A 19,003-nucleotide genomic window follows, 5' to 3' on the forward strand; every position below is an offset into this window, starting at 1 on the left:
TCAGGGAGGACATGAAATTGCAAACCAACATACAAACAAACATAGACTATACCTTGAAAATAAGTTATTTTGGATAAATGCATCTGCCAAATGCAGAAATGTAAATCACACTTCCCAGTTAAAATAAGACTATTGAGAAAAGAGTTTGTGACTAAACACATACTAACTGTATGTACTGTATGTATTGGAGGCATTTACGCACATGGAGCGTGTAACTGTAAAACATGCTTTTATATAAAAGCCCTCAATGCCAATAAAAATATAAATGAGGACATTTGCAACCATTTGTACCTTTTTCTCAAAACGTTAGCTTGTTAATTTATTTGTATTTATTTATTTTTTTTAGATTCTATATTTGATTTGCTTTGGATAAAGCGTCTGCTAAATGAATAAATGTAGATGTGATGGTGATTCTCACTGAACAAACCGACTGATCCTGGATCAAATCACAAGTTGACAAGTTACAGAAACTGATTACATTCAACTTTCAGTTGTAAACTCTTTTCACTGAATTCAGTATCATGTGACGATCACTGAGATGTTTTTTTTAACAATCCTCTCATTGGATTCTAAGAGAGTTTTATTTGAGAGTCTGAGCTGATGGAGGATTCAAGCATGTTTCTGCCGATGCTGGTGTTTCCAGAGGCACTTTTCCCAGATCCAGTTTTTTCCAGCAGAAGATCTGGTCTTTCCTCTCAGGAGTCTAATGAAAATACATCACAACAATCAACTCAAATCAATATAAGGGAAATCTGTGCTATAGATGTGATTTTAAACCATTATTATTCTTAAATCTCCTGAAATGGTGTAAGGTTGAAAGGAGAAGGATGTTTAATGTGTTTTCAGCAGGATCTCAGATGTTGATCTGCTGATCTAAAGCCCAGTGGTCATAGTCAGCATTGTAGAAAGGAGCTATCTGTGTAGCGAGTGAGCACAGCTAGTGATTCCTGCGAGGTAAATAATCAGTCAAATCTGAGATAAGTCTATAAACGATACATTTTATAGTACTTTATTGGTATAACTGTTTTATTTTAGAAAGCATTATGGAATCATAGACAGAGGAACACTGTGCCAGTAACTGTAATGATACTGGTTTTACTGAAGCACATGTCTGACAATAATACAGCATTTGATCTGTTTCTGACAGTCTCCGACAGTTTGAAGGATGTTGATGTTCGCTGCGTGTCCAGCAGGTGGCGCCAAATATCCATTATTGGATTATTATTAGTAATAGAATGAATAGTTTATTGACCAAACTCTGGTATTTTTTCTTTGCTCCTATCTGCTGTTCTTGTGCTCTATATCGTGTGTTTCTCGTGTTCAGTGAGCTGTCGCTGTAAACACAGTTTATTCTCAGTCCTCTTCTTTGTTCAGTTCAGCTCATGTTTCTCAGGCTGGGAGCTTATTTGAAGAACTGCTGCAAAGTCTTGCTCTCAGCTTTAAAACAGTTACGCAATATCACCAAAAAAAGGAGTCACTCGCTTCTTGTCACGTGATGATGATGATGACGACGACGATGATGACGTCACTGCAAGGCTAAATCACTTGAAACCGAAAGTGAAAGTAAAGCTGGACAACAGCTCGGCGCCTGGTGAAACTATTCAACAGATTCATGGTTTATTGTACTCTTTATCGTGTGGAATGACCCTTGATCCTTGGTCTATTTTACCTTAATCCTCCATATTTCCTGATTCTTTCAGAGATGTCGGCGATCAGCTCCACTCCAGAGGATCCAGTGATCCGGATTCTCCTGATGGGCAGAAACGCCTCTGGGAAAACCCCGTCAGGAATTACTTTACTGGGAGAAGATGAATTTATAATGAATCTGAAGTTTGTGAGGAGAAAATGTAGGTTGATGACAAATAGGTGAACGTGATTGATTCTTCCAAATGTGCGTAATATAGGCTACCCGTCTCCAGGACAGAAGAAGAGGAAGCGCGCCTCCCACTCTGAAGCCCTGCTGATCTCCAGCATTGAGTGGCGGAGGAGCAGCACAAGAGTGAACTGGACCGGGAGATTCTAAATAATGGTCTCGTAGCACGGGCTGCTGATGGCGCATGCGCGTTAAGTCTTTAAAGACCGTAATGTGCTGCATTTCACAGTTTGGTTTCAAATCTGTGCGTTACGCGCAGACGCTGACATTAACGATTACGTCACGGCATTTCTACTCACCGCTGGTATAAATATGGCTCGTGCAACAACAGAGCTGAGACAGGACTCCTGCAGATACACTGACCAGAGGAGGCGGTTTAAGGTATGGACTACATTTTCTAAATATGTTTAATTACGGCTGATCATGAGGCGGTTTTTGTAGATTAAGGATTGTATTATTAGGATAGATTATTACGGTCGCTGTACTTTCTAAATATGGAGAGAATAGCACCAGAATGAGTCACAGAATGAATTTCAGAGAGGACAAAATAACAGAAATTCAAAAGTTGTCGTTTTAATCTAATAAACGTGTAACTGCGTGTTTATGTATTATGGTCGCTGTTTTAAAGACGATTCATAACTTCACGCACATGCATAGCTGTAAAACAGAAAGTTCTCCAATTATTTACCTGGAATATAACAAAACGGAGAAACAGAGCTAACGAGGATAAAAAAATAAACAGTTTATCAATACAGAATGAATGAATGCTGATATAATTAAAGAGAACAATGACAAGTTTTTAAGATGTAGGCCCTATATGTTATGTTTACTGTAATATAATTAAAGTGTGGAGTGTATGGATGTATTAGGTGCGAGAGCGCCTTGATTATCGTAACTTTCGTACAGCGCTAGTCGATCATTATTCCTCTTCTCGAGTAAAGATGCATTCTTCCTTCATTCAGCACCTGCAGCAGAAGAGGGAGGGACTCGAGCACAGAACGCTAAATGATGGCTGTCCGTACAGTTTGAGTACAGTTTGAATGCTGATCATTTAAGTGAAATGTGTTTAAATCCCAAAGAAGCATTGTGTGAGCTTATTTTTATTTAAGAACCCAAGAACATCACTTAAGTTGAGTTGAGCAGTGCTATACGACCCCTGTCAGATATCTATCGGGTTAAAAAAAAAAAAAAATCCACACATGCCATTTTTCTAGAATAGCCTGCAGGTAGAAAGGAGCCCGAGGCTTAAAGCGCCCGCGAGAGGTTGAGCAAACATGTACTGCGCATGCGCGCCATTCTCTGGGTTGATTACAAGAACAGCGTCAGATATGGTCTAACTGTATACTAGTTATAGTTTATATATCATTGGGTATAGCCTATGACTTCCAGTCATATTTATTTAGTCTATATTGGTACATAAACTAAAATACAACGAAATAAGTTAAAAATAAAACAGGCTATGAACTCAATAATTTAACAATACAAAAAGGGCTAAAATGAAGTCTGCAGAAGCTATTGTTTATTACACCTTCTGTCACCTTCGTGTTCATTCAGTCTGTTATGAAATGTTTAGTTATTCACCTATAGGCATCTCAACAGAAAGTGGCCATTCAACGATATCTTACCAACAGCTGCTTAAAAAAATAAACAAATAATTAAATAAAATAAAATAGAGGAAGCATTTAAAACATACACATGGAGCTGCAATTTATGTAAGATTGTTTTTCTTTGCCTCCTGCAATGTTAATAAGTTTATAATGTGAGTATAAACGTATGTACAGTATGTTTTGTTCTATTAGATAAAAGCTACCAATGAAAATGTCTGTATTAAACTTTGTATATATTGTTTTAACAAATTATCTAAAATCTAGATATTTGCATAGAGCATATTTAAAAACAATTCTATACAAAATTCACTAAATAAAACACATGCTACAGTCTCTGCAACCTTTAGTGAAGGGAATCTCACGTAAATGCAGAATATTCTTTGAAATGCGTCCATATGCACTTTTAGAAGTTAAATTATAGAAGATGATCCTCTGAACATTTTCACTGTTAAATTAAATTTTCCAGAAATGTTTAATGTTTATTCCAAGAAAACACTTGTCATGCAATAATATAGTAATTTGTTCTGTGGTTAAAACAGGTTCTTCATTTGAGTGCAATCATGTACAACATCACAGTGTCGTGTGCACAGATTTATACTCCAGTGGGGTTTGTGTTTGTGATTCTGCCTGTTTTACTGAATCAAGCTGATAATCCTGACTGTGATCAGAGCTGGTATTCACAGGTCAGTGTGTTTCTGTCCTCAAACTACACCAGTATTCTCTCAGATACATTACTTCATCATCTTTTGTTTGATATGGAGCAGGACAAGCGTCTGTTAGCAGATCCATCAGATCCTCAGAAACTGATGGCTCCTGTTATTTCTGTCTCGTCTGATCGTCTCGTCACGTCTCTCTGTGTGAATCTGAATCATGAGATCATCTGTCATTCTGATGGAGTAAATACACTCAATCTCTCTCAACATTCATCTGTTTTCATATTTAAACAGAAATTATTATTATCGTGTTCATCAGGATATTCAACATAAAAGCCATAAACTACACTCATGAACATTATAAATGATGCTCTAACACTTCTTTCCTTCATTTCAGTTAAAACACGAGACTATGTTCAGAGGTGAGAGAAACACTTCAGCTCTTCATGTTTCTGATGGACAGATGATCCTTAAAGAGACGGTTCACACAAAAATCTCCCTCATGTCGTTCCAAATAGCAATTTCTGTCCTTTGTGAAACAGAAAAGCAGATTATTTGAAGGAAACCTCAGTATTTTTGGTCTATCTGATTAAATTCTTAGAGGTTTGGAGTGACATGAAGGAGAGTACATGATGACTGAGCTTCATTTCTGTCTGTGTTCAGATCATACACATCAAAAATATGAGAATTAACTGCAAACGTTCATTAAAAGAGACACACATCTGTCCTGATTCATCTGAAATGTGTTTTTGTCTGAAGTGAATCCTGATGATTGTGAATGTGTTTTTCAGCGTTTAATGACTCCGTCAGCGGATCGACTCAGTCTCCAGAATCACGTGAGTTCAGCTGATGATTGACAGCATATATAGTTCATTAATTCAGTCCAGCAGATGATTTTATTCTGCTGTTGCTCGTATAGATCGGTTGTGGTGGATTTCTGTTCTGATCTTCATTGTTCTTCTGGTTTTGATCTGTTTCTTGCTGCGGAAAAGGATCTTCAGGTGAGTCACAAGTCTTTAATTGTGTCAGAGAGAGTTTAAAATGGTCATAGAAACTACAGGTGCTGGTCATAAAATTAGAATATCATGAAAAAGTTGATTTATTTCAGTAATACCATTCAAAAAGTGAAACTTGTATATTAGATTCATTCATTACACACAGACTGATATATTTCAAATGTTTATTTCCTTTAATTTTGACGATTATAACTGACAACTAATGAAAGTCCCAAATTCAGTATCTCAGAAAATTAGAATATTGTGAAAATGTTCAATATTGAAGACCCCTGGTGCCACACTCTAATCAGCTAATTAACTCAAAACACCTGCAAAAGCCTTTAAATGGTCTCTCAGTCTAGTTCTGTAGGCTACACAATCATGGGGAAGACTGCTGACTTGACAGTTGTCCAAAAGACGAGCATTGACACCTTGCACAAGGAGGGCAAGACACAAAAGGTCATTGCTAAAGAGGCTGGCTGTTCACACAGCTCTGTGTCCAAGCACATTAATAGAGAGGCGAAGGGAAGGACAAGATGTGGTAGAAAAAAAGTGTACAAGCAATAGGGATAACCGCACCCTGGAGAGGATTGTGAAACAAAACCCATTCAAAAATGTGGGGGAGATTCAGAAAGAGTGGACTGCAGCTGGAGTCGGTGCTTCAAGAACCACCAGCACAGACGTATGCAAGACATGGGCTTCAGCTGTTGCATTCAGAAGCAGGCGTCAGAAGCGTCTGGACTGGACTGCTGCTGAGTGGTCCAAAGTTATGTTCTCTGATGAAAGTAAATTCTGCATTTCCTTTGGAAATCAAGGTCCCAGAGTCTGGAGGAAGAGAGTAGAGGCACATAATCCACGTTGCTTGAGGTCCAGTGTAAAGTTTCCACAGTCATTGATGGTTTGGGGTGCCATGTCATCTGCTGGTGTTGGTCCATTGTGTTTTCTGAGGTCCAAGGTCAACGCAGCCATCTACCAGGAAGTTTTAGAGCACTTCATGCTTCCTGCTGCTGACCAACTTTATGGAGATGCAGATTTCATTTTCCAACAGGACTTGGCACCTGCACACACTGCCAAAGCTACCAGTACCTGGTTTAAGGACCATGGTATCCCTGTTCTTGATTGGCCAGCAAACTCGCCTGACCTTAACCTCATAGAAAACCTATGGGGCATTGTGAAGAGGAAGATGCAATACGCCAGACCCAACAATTCAGAAGAGCTGAAGGCCACTATCAGAGCAACATGGGCTCTCATAACACCTGAGCAGTGCCACAGACTGATCGACTCCATGCCACGCCGCATTGCTGCAGTAATCCAGGCCAAAGGAGCCCCAACTAAATATTGAGTGCTGTACATGCTCATACTTTTCATGTTCATACTTTTCAGTTGGCCAACATTTCTAAAAATGTTTTTTTTTTGCATTGGTCTTAATTAATATTCTAATTTTCTGAGATACTGAATTTGGGACTTTCATTAGTTGTCAGTTATAATCATCAAAATTAAAGGAAATAAACTTTGAAATATATCAGTCTGTGTGTAATGAATGATTCTAATATACAAGTTTCACTTTGGTATTACTGAAATAAATAAACTTTTTCATGATATTCTAATTTTATGACCAGCACCTGTACATGATGGTACGATATAAGTGAAAAAATCGTTTAGGATTTGACTCATTTAACAGACGGTGACATATGTCATAAAGTCATATTTAATGATGAAATCATTTGGAAAGCTATAAAATGTATCTAAATAAATACTTCTATGAGTATAATAACATTTAATAATTACTTCAATCTATTGTCAGATGTTTTCCGAGTGTCTTTCAGCGCAATGATTCAGAAAACAGGTGAGTGAATCAAAGCTAGGGAAAGAAAGACTTGAACTGAGTTTGACTGAATCACATCAGCATTCATGTTTGAGTTGATACTCTATGACCTGGGGCCTGTACCATGATGGTAGATGAACAAATTCAGAGTTATAGGATAAGTTTTGAGTTGACAAAACCAAACCACTCCAATCTGGCTTTGTTGGTACCATGAAGCTGATCATCATCTTTCTCTGTCAACTAAGGCTTGATCCTGAGGTAATGGAGCACGTGCACATGAATGTGACATCAGCGGCGAACAGCCAATCACAACACAGAGCAAGTGTGATTCACTTCTCGCGAGACAGCCAGCGAGATTCAAAACTGTTTTGTTAAAGGTTAAGAGATTAAAGAATATGATGAATTTAAACGCATTTCCACTGAAGTACTTGTCCATGAAAGAGGACAAATAAAGGAAATTATCTTGCTCTATCAGTGCAGTCACAAGTGAAACTTGTGAAGTTAGTTTATATAGTTGATCATATATAGTGATAGAGACTCAAACATGTAAGGTCACATGTAGCCATTTTTAAAGAGTTATCTATCGATTCTACCACTTATTTATATTACATTTGATCTGTATATATTAATATTTGTTTAAAATAAATGCTTTAAATAATTGTTAAACTAAAAGTGCGTGTGTGTAATGGAGTAATAATAATATAATTCATAGTATAATTATATAAATCATATGTAAATTGTAATTATCATTAAAGCCAGACATTTTTTTTAAGGTACTTAAAAAATGAGCTTTAATTTGTAGGAAGAGAAACTGGGGGAGTGACTTCTTTGTGTCAGACGTGTCACTTTGCTCACATCTGATTGGTCCAATTTCAGTCTGAGATCTCTAACCCAGAACATCAGCTGCCCCAGAGCAGGTTAGCCATGGAGTGTAAGATACTATGGCAATGAATGCAAAAGCCAAGCCACCTTCATGGTACCTAAAACCCAGGATTGGTGCAAACTAAACTGAAACGTGCCTGGCTAGCCAGCTGAACCGGCTTCATGGTACAAGCCCCTGGTTTCACAGACAGGGCCTAGCCTAAGCCAGGATTAGGCCATAGTTCAATTAGGACATATAAATCATTTTTATAAACATGCCTTAGAAAAAAAAAAAACATTATTGGTGTGCATCTTAAGACAAATCAAAGGCACTGATATGTTTTAAGATCAGTAAGTGCAAGTTTCTTTTAGTTGAATCAGCTCAGATTTACATTTTAAGCCTTGTCTGTGAAACGGGGTTATGAATCTTCTGCTGAATCTGATTCTCTCAGGGATCCTGAATCTGCTCAAATGCAGCTCAGATCTGATGAATCTGATTCACTCAATCAATCTGAATCTGAGCAGATCTACGGCTCCGTGTCCAGAGGATGATCTTCATCTTCATCATCATCATTATGGCTGATTTACTCAGACTCCGGCTCCTCGGGAGATTTTTTGCTTCATTCTGAGCTTCTTAACTCTTATTTATTCCATTCATTCTCATTCATCTGCATTTGTCTGTTTTAGTTGAATCTTAAAGACCCTTTTGTGTTTCTGATCCGTCTCCTGAATCGAACCCAGATCACTCAGCATAACCTGAGGTTAAAATGGTGAATTCCTGCTTCAGCTTCCACCGAATGCATTAGGCTATACTTTGTATTATTATCATTGTCAAATGGACATCAGTTTGATGAGTCTGATTCCTCTCAGACACTTCATGGAGTTTTATATAAGCTCAAAAACATTAATGCATTGTTTCTGCTAAGCTGCTGATATTGAGACATAGATTTCTGTTGAAACAGTATGTATGGTGAAAGTGAAAAAAAGTGAAAATGAAGTGACCCATACTCAGAATTTGTGCTTTGCATTTAACCCAAGTACATCCAAGTACACACGTACACACACACAGACAGTGGAAACACACATCTTGATGAAGTGTGAATGAGTTTATTCTGAATAAAAATATAACATATTAGTTTTTTTAGCCTTGTCCATAATTCATTCCTGTGTTGTTTGCTTGAACAAAAGTTTTGTACACACTCTAATGCAGGGGTGTCTAATCGACTGTCCTGCAAAGTTCAGCTCAAACTCTAATCAAACACACCTGAAGCAACTAATTAAGGTCTTCAGGATCGCTTGAAAATGAAAGGCAGGTGTGTTTGATTAGAGTTGGAGCTGAACTTTGCAGGACAGTCGATCAGGAGCAGGATTGGGCACCCCTGTTCTAATGCATTGGTCACTAGGTGTGATCTGGAGCTAAACTCCGCAGAGCTGTGGCCCTCCAGGAATTGAGTTTGAGACCACTGCTCTAATGGATTATGATATAACACACACGTGAGATTTTAAAACAGTTTATTCAGTTTAACACGTTTACACGCTCCATCATGAACTGTTAGAAACAAATGCATAACAAAGCCCTGCAATTGAACGTGTGTAAATTGCACTTTCCTGTTTGAGGAATGTTGTTTATTTATTTATTAGTAGAACAAGATAACTAAAGTGTGCTGAGGATTTCAGGATGAACACGTAATGGGTTTAGATTTCAAATCTGTGTTGGGTTCAGAATAATGTGTTTGTACAGATATATTGTTTGGCTTGCATCTACGGAAGACATGATCTTATGACTGATCAGCTTTCGAGTAATTGGAGATTCATAAGCTATTCTGTTCTTAATCAACATGTTCATGACACGAGATGAAAATGACTAATGAAGCTAAATGCTTGGGATTTTTCAGAAGTACACAGTTCTGCTAAACTCTACAGGAAGTGTACGATGTGTATTTTTATTTTTTGGTTCGCGCAAACTGTCATGTTTGCTCAATTTAATGACTATATTTGTATGTGTGTGTGTGTGAGTGAAACGCTCAAGATAGTAGCTGTAGGTCAGGGGTCGGCAACATATAGCACACCGCCAACATTGGAAATAGGGAAAACTGCATACCGACGTACATTTTAGGGTAATCATTCCTCATATTCACACAGCCTGTCATGCCATTGAGTGCATGAAAGCTTAGTTAATACTGCATTTCCTCTCATTGGCACAGTGGTGAACTAGAAATAATGAGAAATGTCCAAAAGGTCTCTAAATCTGCTGTAGATTTAGATCTAAATTCTTAAATCTGAGAAAAAAAAAAAAAAAAGTGTTTCTTCTTGTCAATTGCAAATGAAAAGGCAGTTTTCTAAATAGCATCCACAGTTCAGGTTAAAGCCATCCAGTGGATATAGAGAGTTCAAGGACGAGCGGTACGCGACCAATCAGAGCACAGGTGATGATTCATTCACTTTCAGCAGCTCCTGTTGCCATGGCACTGATCAAAAGAGTTGGTCTTGTGACTTCTTTTGTGTGGCAAGATAAGCAAGAGGTGAATCCCAGTCATACTGAAAGTCGGCCAGATTCTTCCTCTTTTTTTTGTTTTTAACCCTCTACGCAATATATCAATGAGGAAAAAATATATATATTTGTGATGTTTTTCCTGCTTATAATTGGACACTATAACAATATCAATAAACATGTTCATAATTTTGCTTATTAATTTTTTTAAATTATATATATATATATATATATATATATATATATATATATATATATATATATATTAAAGTTTGCTGCCTCAAGGCAACATTGTAACACTGTTTGTACCATTGGACAAACTTAAACATTTTAAATTTTCATGCAGAAAAAACAAATATATATTGTTAACATCAATTTCTTAAACCAATCACTTGAACAGACCGTTTAATCTAGTTTTTTTTTTTTTTACTGTATAGCATATCTCATATTTAATAAAATGTACCATTTCATATCCAGCTGTTGCTCTCAGGCAGCATTGTACCATGTAACATGCATGTAAAATCTCCTTCCTCACTAATGACACCTGCTTGTGAAAGCTGAGAAAGCAATTCCTCTCAACAGAAAAATCACATGTGCCGATATAGAATCTGAATCACTATTCTTACTAATGTATTACAAAATTATGCAAAAATGCAAATACATTTAGACAATTCTACTTCTTGTCCTTACAATCATATACTTGTATTATAACCAAGTAGGCCTGCATGGCCTCATGTGATTTCATTACGGTACAATATTGCCTTGAGGCAACATGCAGTTTTTTTTGTTTTTTTTTTGTTTGTTTTTTTGTACTTTCCTTATATATGTTCGATGATATATAGCCTAATGCAAAGTTTTTGAAAATACGTCCTTACCAATGAAGGTGGTTCAGGTTTTATGTAGGCAATTATATGGATGAAAATTGATGATAAATGCACTTTTCATTGGAGAAAATGGGGAGCACATGTCTTAAAAGTGGAAGCAATAGGTGCGTTCGACTTCATGCAGCACTTCGCAGACCGATCGACGGCTGACTTCAAGCAGTGCATGCAGGTTAGAAAATGTGTCCGACTTGAACCGGCGCCGACGCTGTCACGTGTGGCATCAAAGTACCGCGAGCGCGTTTCGAGAGCAGCCGGTTCACTCAGCTGGTGCAGTTTCTCCAGAGCGACTGCAGGAGCAATATATGAGAAATACACAGAAACGTATCAACAGAAACACTTTTTACATACTGCTTAATACAGCGCAATCTGTTCAAGAATAAAGTTCAGCATAAACATATAGGCTAAATACCAATAAGGTGTGGGTATATATGCTTTTATCAGGGTTTTTGATAAACAAAAATGACTCAAGATAACAGTGCGATTACACTAAATAAACTTTACTGTTATAAAACACAGATTTGTGAGCATTATTGGAAATGGGGTGCAAACAGAAATGTATTTCAGTCATTGATTTTACTATTTCACTAATGTTTTTTTGTTTTGTTGTCAAATCTGTTACAGTCAAACTATGATCACGAGGTGGATCGCGGCTGTGAAAATGGAGAGAACAATGTCAATTATCTGTAAAAAGTGTAGAAGAGCAAACAGGTACTTTCCTCGTCGTGGCTCCGCCCACCGTCTCCTCCACCAATCACACTGCAGTGCTCGTGCTCTACACAACAGAGTCAAAGCGTGCAGCAGCGGCGGACTCGATCCAGACGAGTTTCATTCAGCTCAAGGATCTGCTTAAGGAGCGCGTGCTGTTACAGTTACACAGGACTGTATCCTTTCTTGCTGGTAAATCTTGATTCATGTCTTCGGTGATATTGTTTAACTCCCGTCGCGTCTCCAGCTGTATTCACCTGGTCTGTGACTCAGTCTGTGCCGCTGCGCTTTTAAGATATAGGCTATAGTTATTAGATGCAGGGGAGGAGGCGAGGGAGGCAGTGCTTCTCCTCAAAAAACCGGATGAGAAAATAATCCATATTACATAAATGGCAAATATGAGTAAATATGGCATTAAAAGTATAAAAGTCACTCGTTTTTTAATAAATCCTGCCTCTTGAAGGCCTGAATGAAGAAAATGATGGAGTTGTTGACTTATTATAAAGTAAGTAAACAACTCTCCTTCTTAGATACCACTGCTTTGTGTCACGCCAAAATGAAACATGAAATGGTCTGAAAAGGCGTTGACTGAGTCAGTTTTGAGTGAGCATTCAGTGTGATGAAATGAAAGATATATATTTGTGTCTTTAGCAGTGTTTACATTGCTTTTATGAGGATGATGACCCGAAAATAATAATAAAAAGAACAGCTGAACATCAGTTCACAAATAAAAAATATTGGTAACATTTTACAACAAGGTGTGATGTAATATAACATGAACAAACAATGAACATGTATTACAGTATTTAGTCTATTATTCTTTGTATACGTTAGTTAATACAAATACAGTTCATTGTTAGTTCACAGTGCATAAACTAATGTTAACAAACACAACTTTTGATTTTAATAATGCATTAGTAAATGCTGAAATTCGTATTAACTAAGATTAATAAATGCTCTAAGTAGGCTATTGTTTATTATTAGTTCATGTTAACTAAAGTAGTTAACTAATGAAACCTTATTGTTTCCAGAATATTGTTCAAATTGTTTATTATTTTGGAATAAATATAAAAATGCATAAAACACTATGACATGTCTAATTGGTATTAAATAATAAAAAATATATAATAATATTAATAAAATACAAAATATAATTATATTTGTTCTCTTAAGTAATATTTATTTACCCAGGAAAATGTGACAACATTAAGTGTAACAGGGACACACACACACACACACACACACACACACACACACACATATATACTGATTAGATGTTACAAAATGAGGAAAATTAATATTTGGTCTATGTTTGTTGTATTTTACTTTATGTGTTGTCCAATTAAAACGCTGCATTCGAAAGAAACATTTATGTTGAACTATTTTATATTTTCTTTTTTTTAGGAATGTATTGTTTATAATAATTTATAAAGCTTGGCTTTCTTGTAACACAAATAGTAATTTGTAAATGCATTTTTATTTAATATTTTATTTTAATTTGAGCAGATTTGCCAGCACAAGTCAGTATTATATCTACTGTATTGTATCGACAGTAGCGCCCTCTGCTGGTATATTTAATAACAGCTCCTGAAGCACTAGAGCTGAGTGTTGGCTGAAATTGAAGTCACTATTTGTTGAAAACTCAGACTTATAACATCACAATTCTTTTGATTATGAAATTCTAAATTAAAGAACAGGCTATTGACATTTTCACTGCTTTAAATGCTCATCAATATTGTATGCATGTTTGTTTCTATGAAATTTGTCATAGTAAGTTCATGCAATCATTTGTTCTGTGGTTTAAAATATGCTTATTTTTTGTCAGCCTTGTAGGATGTATAATATAAGTGTGACGTGTGGATAGATTCAGACTGACGGAGGGTTTGAGTTCAAACTTCCCTCTGATTCACTGAATCAAACACTCAGAGGAGACTGTGAGCAGAGCTGGTATCTACAGGTGAGTGTGTTTCTGTCCTCAAACTACACCATTATTCACTCACATTATATGATTCTAGTCTGTTTCATTTGATCAGGACGGAGTTATGATAGCAGATCCATCAGATCCTCAAACACTGATAGATCCTGCGATGACTGTAAACTCTGATCGTCTCGTCACGTCTCGCTGTGTGAATCTGAATCATGAGATCATCTGTGATGCTCCAGGAGTAAATAATCTCAGACTCTCGCATTATTTATGTTTTATTAATTTATTATTATAAATGTTGCTCTAATGCCGCTTTCCTTCATTTCAGTCTCATTTCAGACTGGAGACCGCATTCAGAGGTGAGAGAAACAGTGAAACTCATCAGTGTGTCCTGATTGAGATCAAACTCTGTGTTGAACTGAATCTTCTGTGAATCTTCAAGTGAATCATGATGATTGTGAATGTGTTTTTCAGCGAGGAATCAAACTGCAGCGACTCCAAACCCAGGTGAGTTTCAGCTGATAAACATCTGATAAAACACTGCAGATCTGATTCACACTCAATCCACTTTCACTCTCTTCTCTCATATTCTCTCATATTTATCATCACCGTGTGTTTTTAAAGACGATGGGTACAACATTCACAGCTTTAAACTTCTTTATTGATTAATTGTTATAGATCAGCTGATCTGATATTTGATCACTTGTATAGATCAGTTGTGGTGGCTGTTTGCTCTCCTCCTCATCATCATCATCATCATCATCATCTTGATCTGTTTCTTGCTGCGTAAAAGGATCTTCTGGTGAGTCATGAAGGTTTAATTTTGTCAGAAAGATTCGTAAAAAACTAAAATATGATTAAATCTGAAGTTAATGTGGTGAAAGTAATGAACACAATATGCTTGCTTTATTTGCACAAATATGGTCCCCATCTGTAAATATACACTGTTTGTTTATACATCACTATTTTATGATTTACTGGTATAGTAAATTATTTTGGGCACCCCACTTTAAGAACCCCTGACCTAAACTATAAAATCTCTCTGTATACAAATAAATATGCTGATGAATATAATACTAACTAAGTGTCGATCTGTGCTCAGTTGTTTTAGGAGGGTAGTGTCCTCCATCTGTCAGCGAACTGATTCAGGAAACAGGTGAGTGAATCAAACTGAGAGAAAGAAAGACTTGAACTGAGTTTCACTGAATCATGATTAAGAGCTGAAACAGACGGATGGATGATGTTTGAACATACAGACTAGACACAAGCTCTATGATTCTTCATGTTCAAATGAATCTGATTCTCTCAGGGATCCTGAATCTGGTGTCCAGATGAGGCTCAAATCAGATGATCCTCGTTCAGTGAATGAATCTGAATCTGAGCAGATAAACGGCTCCATGTTTAGAGGATGATCTTCATCTGATGGATTGAATCAATATCTCAGGACATTTTGTTATGGACTCAAACTCAGGGTCAGAGAGCGGTGATTGTTACGCTTCTGTATGCATTAGCTATTTGCACATGCTACACGCATTACAGGATAAATATTCAACCCTAAAGTATCTTTTCTGCACTGATACATTAAAAAAAGAAACCTGCTGTCTATTTTCTCTTTCTTCCTCATGGTGTTTTCACTGCTGTTTGAAATATCAGTGCATCATTCTTAAATATATATTTAAGAGTTATATATTTATATACAACTCTGCATGACGTAAAGGTATTTATCATATTTTCTCTTTAAAGGAAAAGCTATGCATTGTTACTTTACTTATTTTTGTTGTTAATTACTGTGAAGCTTCTATATAAATAAAGCTGACTTGACTTACCCACACTGTCCCTTGCTTCCAGATAAAACTGAGCGGTTCATTCAGTCTGATTTGTTGAGTTGTATTTAGTGAATGAAGGTTGTATGTGTGAGTGGATCACAGATGCTGTCTCTCATATTAATATAGGAGTCAGAGCTGAGCTACCTATGTAGGGAGCGATGAGACGATTTATCAATCTGTTCATGTGAATATTACTGGAATAAAGCTGTGCAGAATCAGTGAAGATTATTATGACAGTATGATGTTTATTCAAACGCTTCTTTGTATTTGTGTTTCTCATGTGTGTGTTGTGTTTTCAGCTCATGCGGTTAATTTTGATTCTTGATTTATTGAGCTGAATGTCTCGTTTGTCATGAACAAGTAAAAGCGCCAGTGTGATGGCCGTTTCCTCGCCAGAAGGTGCTGATTTCAGCAATTTGGGTAAAGTTGGTTTTATATTCGCACATTCACAACATTCACACATTTCTGCGTTTAATAAATTTCTAATTATATGTGCAATAAAGTAATTTTTTGCAAATTCTAATCAGTTACATCATTGTCAACCTACTAAAAAAAAAAATTCACAATCGATCAAATTGGGCAAGTATTGTTTTAATGTCATATTTACTTGCGAATGTCCGCTGAATGTCCAATGTAGTGTGATTAACAAAGTCATTGAATGCAGAAGTCCGAATGTGCCAATATAAAACCACCTTTACCCAAGTATTTCAGCATGACTGTGTGCTTTCAGTGCCACACACACAAACGAGGACTGGGACTGGGAACCGCTGCCCTAGAGGATTCAATTAAATTAGTGCTGTCAAATGATTAATCACAATTAAATCTGAAATAAAAAGCTTTTGTAACATTATACACTATACCATTCAAAAGCTTGGAGTCTGTATAATTTATTTATTTTTTAAAGCAAGGATGCTTTAAATAGATCAAAAATGATGATGAAGACATTTATAATGTTACAAAAGATGCATGTTTATGATGTATGATGTTTTTTTAGCAGCAAATCAGAATATTTGAATGATTTCTGAGGGATCATGTGACTGGTGTAATGATGCTGACAATTCAGCTTTGAAATCACAGGAATAAATTACATTTTAAAATATATTCATATAGAAAACAGTTATGTTAAATATTAAAAATATTTCACAATTAATGCTTTTGCTGTATTTTGGATCAAATAAACGAAGGCTCAGTGAGCAGAAGAGACTTCTTCAAAAAACATAAAAAAATCTTACTGTTAAAAATAAAAAAAACAACTTTTGACTGGTCGTGTATATCATAGAGAGAGAGAGAGAGAGAAAGAGAGAGAGATGGTGGTGGTGGGATGCCTGGACCAAAATATGCCAGGCCCGATTCTTTTGTCCCAATCGATCCCTGCACGCAGCCTTTCTGTCAGAGTCGCTTTAAACTGAAACTATAAACTATAGGCTGCTATATCTTACCATGTTTTTAAAGCCCTTCATGTAAAGCTTGGCACATGTTTAGAACAAATTGTATTATGCACTTTCTCCGCAGCAGTTCAGTCTGTCCTCCCTAGATATTTTTTCAGATATGCTCCTATCAAACTACTGTATATGGATATTAACGGTATTGCTTCATACAATATCGCTTATAAAAAATATATTGATATATCATACAAACTCGATATACCGCCCAGCCTTAATACTGATATTTGAAATGTTTTTAAATATTTTTTAAAAAGTCGAAAAGTGAAATGAAAACCGCCAGTAGGTGGCAGCAAGTGACCTGAGTGAAATTAAAATTAAACATTTGTTGATTTGTTCGAAAAGCTGATTCATTCAATAAGTAAACACCGTCCATTGCTCAGAGATGCAAAACACTGCTGCGATCTTTGTTTGGAACTATTTTTGTTGGCAAAATTGAGCAATATCGTATCTAAAATGTACGGTGTGGTGAGGAGTGTCATTCAGCTCAAAGAAAGGATCTGATCCAGGTATGAAATGTGATAGAGTTTGACCGTTAACTGTTTTTATGTCTAACAGGTTTATATTGTCAAAGCAATTCGTAATCAGCTTACCCAGATCAGTCCCCATCTGGGCCAACTGTGTGCCAAGCTCAGTTCCAGCAATGGCAGAGGACATATATGGGCCAGATCTGGCCCACACACATCAAGCTGGTTTTAGTGTGTGTTCTGCCTTGTTTGTGTGTGTGTATGGCCCGTATGTGACAAAACAGTTTTAGGTTGAGTTGTGGCTTTGATGTGTGCGGGTCTGCCAGATCTGATATTCAGTTTGCTGCTGGTATTCAGTTTTGGAGGACACCAGCAGGCCGACAGTGTTTCTATATATAGGCTATTTCTGAATTTATTTTTTAAATGAATCTGAAAACACTAAATTTAAAAATTAAAATATTGAGACTAAAAGCAAAGTATAAAAATACAGCAAGCAATCATGCTTTTAAATTACACAGAAAGGATGAGTGTTCATAAACGCAACAAAACTACAAAATGTGTTTTAAATTTGTGCTGTAGAAATGTTAAGTTATTAATGTAATGTGTTAAGTAATGCTGCGTGACTTTCCCAGACAGCAACATAGCTTTGGCCCAGATCCGGCCTACATCTGGCCCGTGTGAAATCCATGCAGGCCAGATGTGGGCCGGATCTGGGCTGACACTGCTTGCTGTCTGGGTTGGCCTGTTTTAACGAGTGTGCGTTGAACATTCGAGCCACAGGAAGGCAGGAACAACTGACAAGCATCTCAGTCTCTCACTGCTTTCAGGTAAGTTTAGTCCCGAAAATCACATAAATATTACATACAACTGTTTGTGACGCTTCTCTTGTGTTTGACTTGCTTCTGGTGATTATTTACTTTATAGAAATGGTTTAGTGTCTGTGCACAAAAGTTGGCTGAAATAAGTTCAAAGGTGTTTAGATCTTTCATGGTAAACAAATATTGCTAAAAATTATTCTGTGATTTAAGAAGCAACAGAGACCCCTCTTCAACAGAGGAGAAGCTCCAAGCTTTCAATATTTCTGAAAGGAGCTGCTGACAGAAGTAGGAATAATTTGTCTGTGACAGGTGGCTTATGTTCCTAGATTCTTCCATGTGTTGGAGTGAACCTCCTGTCAGACAACATCCCCAAGATGCTATGAACCATTGGACTAGTTAGTCAAATCTCAGACATGCACTACTAAATTTTGTCATGAGTCCGGGCCCGGCAGTTCTTCCTTTCTCCACCAGAGGTCACCATCTCCCTTCCTCCCGGACTCCATTCCCCTAACTCCACACACCTGTCACATTACACACACCTGTAACATATTACACTCCCAGCTGTTCCCATTGGCATGGACTATTTATGCACCACACTCCCGCTACTCTGTCTGGTTAGATTAAATGTATTT

The 19,003-nt window shown here is 36.8% G+C and overlaps 1 protein-coding gene across 4 annotated transcripts; it reads left to right on the forward strand.

Moving 5' to 3' along the window:
- Positions 1–1,976: 1,976 nt before the first annotated feature.
- On the forward strand, positions 1,977–8,957 carry LOC306863895 (uncharacterized protein). 4 transcript variants are annotated; one of them, XM_079407485.1, is made up of 9 exons: positions 2,176–2,254; positions 2,836–2,887; positions 4,020–4,163; positions 4,245–4,376; positions 4,531–4,555; positions 4,925–4,969; positions 5,053–5,134; positions 6,933–6,974; positions 8,502–8,954. In XM_079407485.1, the coding sequence occupies exons 2-9, from the start codon at positions 2,879–2,881 to the stop codon at positions 8,503–8,505; spliced, it is 483 nt and encodes a 160-aa protein (XP_079263611.1). In that variant the 5' UTR covers positions 2,176–2,254; positions 2,836–2,878; the 3' UTR covers positions 8,506–8,954. The 4 variants fall into 4 exon arrangements, with proteins under 4 accessions (XP_079263608.1, XP_079263610.1, XP_079263611.1 ...); XM_079407483.1 differs by having other exon boundaries at positions 2,209–2,254; positions 8,267–8,957; XM_079407482.1 differs by lacking the exon at positions 2,836–2,887 and having other exon boundaries at positions 1,977–2,254; positions 8,267–8,957.
- Positions 8,958–19,003: the final 10,046 nt, after the last annotated feature.

Source organism: Barbus barbus, assembly GCF_936440315.1.
Source record: "Barbus barbus genome assembly, chromosome: 4".
In the NCBI taxonomy this organism is placed as follows: domain Eukaryota; kingdom Metazoa; phylum Chordata; class Actinopteri; order Cypriniformes; family Cyprinidae; genus Barbus; species Barbus barbus.

Bases quoted from the DNA above. Each gene is read 5' to 3' on its own strand.
- LOC306863895 (XM_079407482.1), top strand. From the start codon at position 2,186: ATGGCTCGTGCAACAACAGAGCTGAGACAGGACTCCTGCAGATACACT. The intron at 2,255-4,019 runs GTATGGACTACA...TGGTTAAAACAG, and splicing joins ACCAGAGGAGGCGGTTTAAG to GTTCTTCATTTGAGTGCAAT. The intron at 4,970-5,052 runs GTGAGTTCAGCT...TTGCTCGTATAG, and splicing joins GACTCAGTCTCCAGAATCAC to ATCGGTTGTGGTGGATTTCT.